This window comes from Halichoerus grypus, chromosome 13 (assembly GCF_964656455.1).
Source record: "Halichoerus grypus chromosome 13, mHalGry1.hap1.1, whole genome shotgun sequence".
Taxonomy (NCBI): Eukaryota; Metazoa; Chordata; class Mammalia; order Carnivora; family Phocidae; genus Halichoerus; species Halichoerus grypus.
In genome coordinates, this window is record NC_135724.1 from 90669606 (window position 1) to 90680063 (window position 10458).

General features: G+C 57.0%; 1 protein-coding gene across 5 annotated transcripts in view; it reads left to right on the forward strand.

Moving 5' to 3' along the window:
* AACS (acetoacetyl-CoA synthetase) overlaps positions 1-3928 on the forward strand; it is a 52744-nt gene extending 48816 nt beyond the window's left edge. For all 5 annotated transcript variants that reach the window (XM_078061118.1, XM_078061117.1, XM_036080994.2 and 2 more), the window contains one exon: positions 2701-3928. In XM_078061118.1, coding sequence (XP_077917244.1) covers positions 2701-2838 — 138 coding nt within the window. In that variant the 3' untranslated portion in view covers positions 2839-3928. The remainder of the gene's footprint in view (positions 1-2700) is intronic.
* Positions 3929-10458: the final 6530 nt, after the last annotated feature.

Here is a 10458-nt window from a genome sequence, read left to right on the forward strand (position 1 = left end):
TTCTGCTTTATATATAGTTTGTTTGTGTTGCCTGGCAACCCCATCTTTTTCCCCCAACATCTCTCTCTTTTTTTTTTTTTTTCTGTTAACCCTTCCTGAATTGCGTGTAAAGTAACTTCTGCTAAATACCTGTGTTCGGAGTCTAGGCAGTCCCAGCCCTGCGCATCCAACGGGCTTTTCCCCGGTGCGGTTTTAGTGTGTTCTTAAAATTATTAATGAGAAAATTAATTTTAACTTTTTAAAGAGCCGCTGGGGTGCTGTTGCTCTTGCCTTTTAAGTTTTGCCCGTGGAAAGAAGAGTCGAATCTATTTAGAGGCATGTCTCCAGAAAGCTGCTCCCCCTTCTACTTTGTTTAGGTTCTGAGTGGGGGAGGAGGGGCGCCCAGATTGGATCTCAGCTTTAACTTGGACTGCTCACAAGGCGAATGCCAGCTGAGAAGAGGCTGCCGTGTGCACGCGGTGTGCACGGACCAGCCAAGCTGTACGGAAGTCTGCAGAACAGCGATGCTCTGACGGGGACACGGCGCAGAGCCTGCTGACTGGGCCCCACGGGAGCACAGCTCTGATGGTGCCCCGAGCAGGGCCGGGACTTCTCCTGTCCACCCGCTCCTTTTAAGTTTTGGTTATGCACAGGAAGTGTCTCAAGCTTGGGCGTTCTCTCTGTCTCGGTTGCTGACTCCTGGTGACTCTGGGGACAGTGGCTCTCGCAGGGAGGGAAGGCACTTCTTGAGTCCGTGATACTTACTGCCTTCTGATGAGGGCCTAAGGCTTTCCTTCAGTGAACCAGTTCCGTCTGCTTCTGGAACATTCTGGAGCACGAGAGTTTGATTTTCCCCTGGGCTTTCTTTTGTTGAAACAGGACGTGTGTCCTTTGCTGCTGGAAGGGTTATTCCCCAACCGTGTGTGCTCCTGAGATTAGTGGCACGGTTTATCCGAGAGATACAGGAAGTGGTGGCCCGTCTTTCTGTGCTCAGCGTGGCGCTCGGGTCGCTGTCAGCCCCGCTCTCCCCAGGTGCTGTCTCCGCTGTCTGGCTGGGTTGGGAAGTCACTCCAGGGTTCCCTGAGATTTTTCAAGGCCCTTGTGTTTTCACATCCCCCTTGATCTGAACTAATGGATTTGGGGTGGCCCCGTGTGTCGTGCGCTGGGGAGGGGGTGGCCCGGCCAAGGAGACTTGGGGCACTTGGGGAATTGCGAAGCCGACAGGCCCCAGGCAGCCACGACTGCCCTGACCCCCGCACATCTTTGTCCCTGCTCACAGTTGAGACGCCTGGCCCATCCCAGCGGGAGGCAGCATGACGCGTATGCCCCAGGGAGGCCCAAGCAGCGGCCGGTGGGCGTGGGGGTCTCTGCCTCCCCACCACCCTCCCCACCAGAGGAAGCAGTAGCAGGATTTCTTCTGAAACACGGTCTTCTTTCTTCAGCTGATGGAAGATATAAATTATTAGCTCCCCTGAGCCGTTCTTGGAGCTTTTGTGTAAAGCTTACAAGCCCATACAGCGCGTGAGACTCTTGCATTTTGGGGCGAGAGGGGCCAACACCCAAGTGACAGGCAGTCCCTCGGAAGCTAGCACTTAGATCCTTAATTAGTTCACACTTCGCCTGAGTTTTTCAAGTGAATGAATTTTAATTACATCTCAGGTTAAAAAAAAAAAAATAGTGCCCAAGGAGGAGAGATCAGGGCACCGCCGTTTTACTGAAGGGCTCTGTCCTCGAGTCCCCCGGCCCCCGGACACCCGGCACTGCTACCAGAGGCACGGGGAGCAAAGGCGGAACATGCGGGCCACAGATTTTAGGGGAGCTTTGAACGTTTGGAAGGAGTCTGGCTGTGAGGAAAGTAATACCCCATCCCGACCCGATGAACGGTTCTGAGGGAAGATTAGGGGGAAGCTTGGTGAGGCTCGTGGACGAGGCTCGCTGGCCAGTTGATGGTGACGAGGTGGCGGGAAGCCAGCCTGCTGCTGACATGATGCTGATGGCCCGATTTTATGATACAGAGAAGGGTAATGAAGTCAATGTAACTGACGAAATAGAAACACAGTCTGACAGTGAGGCACTTGCCAGAGCTGTCGGGGTGTGAGCCCCCTGGACTCCTGTCCTCCCGGCAGGGAGAGGCGCTGGGCCCCCCTTCATGCTCGAGGAGGCCAACGGGGCTTCGGGAATCAGCCCACAGTCCCCCAGATGCGGTGGCCCAAGTGCCACGTGCTCACCGGGTGGAAGGCCCCCTCCCCGGCGCACCTGCGCGGCGGGCTCCAGGCCGAGGTCATTCAGTCCGCGGTTTGGTCCTTCGGTCCGTGGTTTGCACGTTCGGTCCACGGGTCTGTGGTTTGCACGTTTGGTCCACGGTTTGGTCGTTCGGTCCACAGTTTGGTCGTTTGGTCCGCAGTTTGGTCATTTGGTCTGCAGTTTGCACGGTCGGTCCGCGGTTTGCATGTTCGGTCCACGGGTTCACAGTTTGGACGTTCCGTCCGTGGTTTGCATGTTCGGTCCGCGGTTTGCACATTCGGTCCGCGGTTTGGTCGTTCGGTACACGGTTTGCACGTTCCGTCTGCGGTTTGCACGTTTGGTCCGCGGTTTGGTCCTTGGGTCCGCGGTTTGGTCCTTCGGTCCGCGGTTTGCATGTGTGCAGACCCGGGAGCTGAGGGCTCTCTCCCCCTTGAGGCTCAGCTGCTGTGTTTCTTTCGTCCGCCCCCTCCCCGGCAGTACACCCTCAACGGCAAGAAAGTGGAAGTGGCTGTGAAGCAGATCATCGCTGGAAAAGGCGTGGAGCACCGGGGGGCCTTCTCGAACCCCGAGACCCTGGATTTGTACCGGGACATCCCGGAGCTGCAGGACTTCTGAGTCGCACCGGCTCGGCCAGCACCCTGCCACTCACAACTGTGCTGTGACTTCCGTGGGCTCAGGACGTTACTTTGGGAAGGCAAGTGTCCACGGGCTTGGAGAAAAGTCGTGTCTGTCCCGCACTTGCGTCTGGTGGCTTCCCCACGTCTTCCCGGGCCACGTCCTGACCTTCAGAGGCCGAGAGGGAGCGTTTGGTGGTGTGTGTGGCGAGGCGTGGAGAGTGGGTGTCTTTGCACAAGTGTTCTTGCACGCGCCGCGAGGAGCCGGGGGTCACCGGTGCGTGGACGGTTGTGGCCGATGGCCACGGTCACGGCCACGCTTCCCGCGCGGGCTGGCGCTCTGGCGGCGGCGGCGCCCCTCTGAGGAGTGAGCTTGCCTTCAGCCTTGGGCCTGTAGTCCCCTTTGCTCTCTTCAGGTGTAAATCTGTGTCTCCCTTTTCCGTGGGTCTCCTGGCTCTGGCTGTCGTCCCTCAGGGTCTGGCCGTCCGCTGTGGCACGTGGACTGGTCCCCGGCGGCCGACCACTCCTGCGGGTCCTGGTGCAGCCGTGTGTCGTGCCCACCAGACCGCGCTGCCTGGCGAGCAGAAGCTCCTGCTTGACAACTCGTGGGTTTCGTGCTTTAACAGGGTCTCCTTATTTCATGGACTTCAAATGGTTTAAAAATGTTGTCACATTCGTTATCCGGTGCGTGTGGGCGCTTGAAAACTGGACGTCTGCCCTGCGGGGTGGAGTTGTTCTCGGGGAAGCGGCCGGCCGCCCGGGCAGCGGTCACGGGTCCTCCCGCGTCGGGGCTGCCTGGCCTCAGGGGACACGGCCTCGCTGCTCCTCCCCCCCCGGGGGCTCTTGGAACCTCGTGTGGAAGCTGTGTTCTCCGCAGCTGTAAATCGAGTCACGGGTTAGATCACCGGGCAGTTCGTATGTATTCTCAGTTCAGCATGTTAACGAATTCCTGTAATCCTCATGTTTGTTTTTGTATTTTTAAAAACTGAGCACAATGAAAACCTTTTTCGAATCCCTTTTCTTCTGGATTATAAAAATACAGGGGGAAAGCACTATGAGGAATTTATGCAATAAACGTCTATATATATACATTTATGTGCACACACCTGTGTGTGCGACGTGCTGGCGTTTTCTCTGGAGGGGTGACTGGATCCGTGTCCGAAGCCGCTTGTGCTGAGGGGCCAGCCAGGGGCTGCACCCTGGGGGGATGTTTGGCCATGCGGGTGGGACATTTCTGGGCCCCGGGTGACCGAGTGGCCAGTGGGGACTTTTCACCGTGAAGCCAGCTTCCTGGAGGACAGGTCCTTACCCTGGGCTCCCCATGGTTCCAAGCAGCCAGGTACCCGGACCACAACCCCTGTCATCACCAGAACCGTGTGTCGCTGGGATGGCGTCACAGTCCAGGCTCGGCCCGGCGGGGGCTACTTTCTCTCCTGTCTCGGGAAGGCGGAGGCAGGCGCATACCCGGGGCCTGGGTCGTGACTGTGGGACGACCAGTGCCCATCTGCGCCCCGCCATCCCCCGTCTGCGGCCACCCCGCCTCTCACCTTCCATCGTGTTCCCGGCAGGAAGGAGCAGGAAGTGACAAGAGGGCTGGGTCAGGGGCTGAAGGCCCCCTCTCTCCGGTCTGTCCCCTTTTCATCAGCGGAACAGTGGCTTTTCTGGAAACCCCACCCCATGGGCCTCTGCTAGTACCTATGTGACCCGACGTGGGCCACAGGCCCACCTCTAGCGGCAAGGGTGTTTGGACGTCTGAGCGTTTTTATTTATTTTATTTTATTTTTTTTAAGATTTTATTCATGAGAGACAGGGAGAGAGAGAGAGGCAGAGGCAGAGGGAGAAGCAGGCTCCCCATGGAGCAGGGAGCCCGACGCGGGACTCGATCCCAGGACCCCGGGATCATGACCTGAGCTGAAAGCAGACGCTTAACCATCTGAGCCACCCAGGCGCCCTGTCTGAGCGTTTTTAAACAGGACCTGTCACCTTTTTTGCATTTGTTTCCCGTTGCCGCTGTAACAAATTACCATAGACTTAGTGGCTTAAAACACAAATTTGTTGCAGTTCTGGAGGTCAGAAGCCTGACGCAGATCTCCCTGAGCTAAAGTCAAGGTGCGGGCCGGCTGCGTTCCTCCTGGAGGCTCCAGGGGAGAGTCTCTTCCTTGCCTTTTCCAGCTTCCAGAGGGGCCCTCATCTGTGACTGCGGGCTCATCCCTCCATCCCCAGAGCCTGCAGTGCTTCCTGCCCCCCACTTCCACACATAAGACCTCTATGATCACGGTGGCCCCACTCCAGGAATCTGGGATCATTCCGCTATTTTAACATCTATTGATTCGCAGGCTCACTTTCATGTGCTGCCTTAAATCTCTTGGCCACAGAACCTAACATCTTCCCGGGGCGCGTTTGGGGGCCTCACTCTGCCTCCCTCACTTTGCAAACACGGTCGGGTCCTGCTGCTGAGAAAGACGGGAGAGTGGTCATCAGGAGCTGTGAGCCCCGTGCTGGAAGAGCTGGGCGGTCAGGACCCCTGGCTGTCGACTGACCCTGGGCTGAGCTCGTCTCCCCCTGTGGGACCGGCCTGCCGGCCTCCCTCCCGGGACTCGGGCCCGACTCCGCGGGAGGCTTGGAGCCCACGTCACACTGACTTGCCAGAGGCGTTGTTCAGGCTTCACTGCCGTGCCCTTTCAGTTCCAGCCAGACCCCCGGGCTGGCCAAGCCCACACGTCTGTATTAATAAGCTGCGTGGGACAACTTCATTAACGAGAGCCAGATGATCTGAACAACAGCCCTCGAACGCCCGTGGTGCGGGCTCTCCCGTGATGTGCCTTGGCTCGAGTATTGCCCTGAAAGCACCTGCTGGTCAGCTGCCTTCCCCTTTGCGATGCCTGCAGGTTTTACCCCCCAGTCTCCTTCCCATCCCCCCGTTTCCCCACCACGCCTGAGTCCCCAGCCTCGCCAGGAGCACGGGGACCTGCAGTGCTGCCCTGCGGGGGGCTGCCGGGCCTCTGAGCAGCTGTCCTCTGGGTCCGTCTTCCCACCTCCAGGAACTTTCTCGGGGGTGCGGGGGACCATGCCCACCCCCACCTCCTCACATGTGCAGACAATCCTAGGGACCCTGGAGCACTGTGTCTGGGTCACTTGGTCCTTGACACTCAACCCTGCGCCCTCCCTTTGTGCCATGCTTCTCTGCACTGGCTTCAGAACGACCCCTCTTGCTGTGGGCACCTGCTGGCCCCCTCCCTGCATTCCGAGCCCTGGAGGACCCCAGACCTGCTCCCTCATCTGGATCCCCAGCCCCTAGCAAGCCCCTAGCAAATGGCCTGAGCCCCCTGAGGCTCGGGAAGGGGGTCTCCTTGACCTTTTAACCCACTGTCACTGTGGATGTTTGTGGACAGGAGAGACCCTCCCGTTGGGCTTGAGGTGCCCAGGGCAAGGGCTTGTGGGGAATGAGCTCCCTTTGAGGGCCCAGCCACGTCCCCAACTCTGGACTCCGGCCTTCAAAGGGAAAGCCACACACAGATTTACGGGGTAGGTGCTTGTCATCGGGGTACAGGCTCAGCTGCTATCATGAGTCCCCCCAGTCTGGCTCAAACGGAAGCAGTTTTTCCCCTGCAACAGCTTTAAGGTGAATGGGTGGCCTTGGGGGGGTGGGTAGGTGGCTCTGCTCTGCAAGGTTGCCCAAGTGACCCGAGCTTCTTCCATCTGGGTGCTGCACCGTCCCCTGCCCGGCGGCCTGGTCCCCGTGACCCGTGCCGGCTGGTCGCATTCACACTGCAGTCCCCTCCCTTCTGCTTCCTGCCCATCAGCCACCACCCGTCTCACAACCGCACTCGGCGGCGCGAGGCTGGGCGGTGTGCTCGCCAGCTGGGTCACGCCTGACCTGCAGCTGGAGAGTCCGCCTGGGGGAGGGGGCGTGCGTGCGTGTGCGCGTGGGAAGGCGATGCTTCCTTGTGCTTGTGTGGCTGCATTTTGAAGGTAAATTGTAAAGCTTATGAGGCAAACTTGTTGGCTTTTATAACATTTTGGCCGTGTGCGTATATGCGTTGTGTGTGAACACGGGCACGTGTGTGCGCGTTGACATTACACACTCGTCCGAACCCAGAAGAACAGGGCAGTGGACACGTCAGGTGTCTGTGTTTTCAGTCAGGGTGAGGGACGCGGGCCCAGCGCCCACGCACACGCGGCACACGCGGGCCAGCCGGGACACTTCCCCGTCTCACGTTGCCTCGCCCGACTGTCACGCCTTCGTCCCTCAGCCTGGGCCCCGAGCAGCTTCCAGTCTGGGGACACCTTTCTGTGTCCAAGGCAGGCGGCTTTTCCTGGGTATCTGCAGGGCCGGGGACCGGGCACTAGCTTACTCTTTCAGCAACGTACCCTGTTGGTCACCGGGGCCAGTGGTCACCGAAGCGTGGTGAGCCCCTTGTGCCGTGGAGTGAGCACGTCGGGCAGGAAGACAGGCGATCAGCAAGGAAAGGAGAGAAGCTCTGACCAGACACCATGGTTGAGGCCTCTCCAAGGAGACGGCGCTGAGCCCCGGCCTCCGAGGGAAGATGCACCGCGAGAAGGTGGGAGGTGAGCCCGTGGGCAGAGGAGAGCGAGCCAGAGCCATGGTCCCAAGAAGGGAATGGACTGACCCAGAGGAACAAAGGAGAGCAGAGTACATTGGATTTTGCGAAAGGGTACAGAGCCGAGGGGGGGAGGGGCCGCAGTGCAGAATGTGGAGTGAGGACTGTGTTCCGAGGGCCACCAGGAAGCCACGAGGATTTTGAGTCCAGCAGTGACGTCAGTGGATGCACATTTAGAGGGTGGTGGGGCAGAGGAAAGGTCTGGATTGGGAGCTGGGTGGTAAGACGTTCCAGCTTTCTCCTGTCTCCTCGTCCTCTCTCCTCTCGCCGTGGCCCCAGCACCCCTTGTGCCCAGAACTCGAGAACCGCTGCGGTTCATCAAGCACATAGGTGTTGAACACACAGCCGGGGCCGACAGGAGCCTGTCGGATTTGGCCAGAAGCCTGAACTGGCTTTGACGAGCTGCGGTTCTTTCTCTCCGGGCCACGACTGCCTTTGCCGTCAGTTCTAAAAGCCTGCTGCCATTTCGTCCCCATGTCTTCAAGACTGTCATAAGCAAATAAGTAAAGGCCTATTAAGATTATGTTTAAGCTTCATTACAAGCCAAGCACTGGCTCAGCTGTTGCGGTTGATCATGTCGGAGCGCACCCTTGACCATCCCAGCAGTAAGTGGATGGTCTCGTAATTTCATTAGACGCCTTCCAGGGGAGAAGCAGTTGTTCATTAACTCATGTTGGGCTGGATCGGTCTGCAAACCTCTTCATGTTGCTTGGGATGCCCTCCCTCTTCTTCCTGCTCCTGCCTTCTTTCCCTGCCTCAAATGGCTAAGTCATAAGTCAGTGTGGGTTTTAGGGGAGTGAAAAGGTGTGGTTGTCGAGGAGCCCCACATGGCTTGGACCTAGTTTTACTGTTCCGGGCTCTGAGTTTATCATTCTTGCATTCCTGCTTACCATTCACTTGCTTATGGCGAGGTCCAGTTCTTTGTGGGGCCCACTTCCTTTTTTTGATCACGACTCAGGATTTTGTTGGCTACAAGGAACAGAAACCCCATCCCAAACTGGCTCAAGCAAATAGAAGGATATTATCGGTACATAGGTTTAAAGACTCCAGTGCCAGGATTAGCCTCAGGTGTGGCTGGATCCAGGGGCTCTAATGGCATAAGGGCTCCCTGTCTCCATGTATCAGCTTCACCTTCCTCCGTGTTGACTGCATTCTCAGATGGCTTCTCCTCTCACTCTGCCAACCTGGATACCTCCCGCTCCAGGATTGTGTCCTCTCAGTGCTGAGAGGGGAGAAGGATTTTCCTCCTGGGGGTTCCATCCCGAGTTCCGGTGTTGAAGGTCTTTGGACCATTTGGGTCACGTGACCCCCGCCGGAAACCAGCCATACTCAGTTACAGGGACTGGGACGGGGGTCCCGGAGCAGCATGGGGCTTTCCTTTCAGGAGTGGGGGGCAGCCAGCCCCTCTGTTTCTTCTCATCTTTTCACAGGTGCTGGCCCTTTTCCCCTTACCCCCCTTGCTCCTCCTTTCTCTAGGAGAGAGCCTGTCTAACCTCCTCTGTCTCTCTCTGCTCCCCCTTCCCTCCCCAGAATGACAGGTTGCCTGGAAAACAAGCCGGGGCCTGGTGCCTATGAGAATGGATTTCCAGATTAAGAAAATTGGGTGGGGGGAGGGGGAGAGAAAGTGCTCTGTTTTTCCATAACACAAAGTCTGGAAAGTAAAGCTCTGAAATCTTATGTCCGGCTTTCAAAAATCTGCGAGACTCTGGATTAATGTTTAGCTGTCCCCCGTCCCCTCATCTGAGCCCCCCACAGGCCCTGTGCTGGGCCAGGACTGGCTGGATGGAGGGGCTGTGTGGGTAGGAGGGCTCAGCCCTCCTAGGGGGCCACTGCTCCTGCTCCCCCCTTGCCCTTCATTCCCTCTCTCCTCCCTGTTTCTCCTCCTCCCCTCCTTCCCCCTCCACTCCTCACCCACTCCTCACCACCAGCCCGTCAGAGATGGGCTCACATCCTTTCTCCCTGGCAAGCCTGTCCTGCTGTACCAATCTGGACTGACTTGTCCCCCTTTGCGGAAGACACACCCTACAGTGGCCCCATACTTCCCTCCCTTAGCACCATACTTTTGAATGGTGCTTCTCCTCTTGAATGGGGGTGGGACCTGTGACCAGCAGAAGATGGCGAAGGTGAAGAGATTTTGCAGATGCAATTAAGGTCCCTAATCGGTCGACTTTGCATTAATCAAAAGGAAGACTATCTTGGTGGACCTGACCTAATCAGGTGAGTCTTTATAAAAGGCTCTGGGCCTTCCCTGATGTCAGAGACTCCAAGTAGCAGAGACTTCTGGCTTTGAAGAAGCAAGCTACCATGACTTCTACAGCCACAAAGAAATGAATTCTGCCATAAACCTGGGGAAGCTTGGAAGGGGATCCTTCCCGAGTTGGGCCTCCAGATGAGAATGCAGCCTGACCTTCACCCTGAGCTGAGAATGAGCTAAGCCGTGCCTGGACTCCTGGTCTACAGAAACCATGAGGTAATACATGAATGTTGCTTTAAGCTATTATGTTTGTGATAATTCATTATGCAGCAATAGAAAGGGATTATACCTTCTCAATTGTCCAGGCCTCAGCAAATGGGATCACACCCCACTTAGCACCTTTCTGTGTATGAGTCCTGTCTCTTTGGCCCCACTCGGGTCCTTGAGGATGGGAATCTTCCTCCTTACCTTTTCCCTGTCTCCACCCCTTGGTCCCAACCATAGGTAAGGCTTCATTTCAGTTGAGACTGGCACTGTGACAGGAAGCCATCTCTTATCAATGGCTTCAGGCTCAGCGGGATCCAGGGGCTGGGACAATGGGATCATGATTCAGTATCTCTCATGGAATCTCTAAGCCACTGGAGTGTAGCGGTTAAGATCATGGACTCAGGAATTGGGTTGCCAGATAAAATCTAGGATGTTCAGGGGGCGCCTGGCTGGCTCGGTAGAGCATGCAACTCTTGATCTTTGGGTCATGAGTTTGAGCCCCATGTTGGGTATGGAGCCTACTTAAAATAAAAAAAAA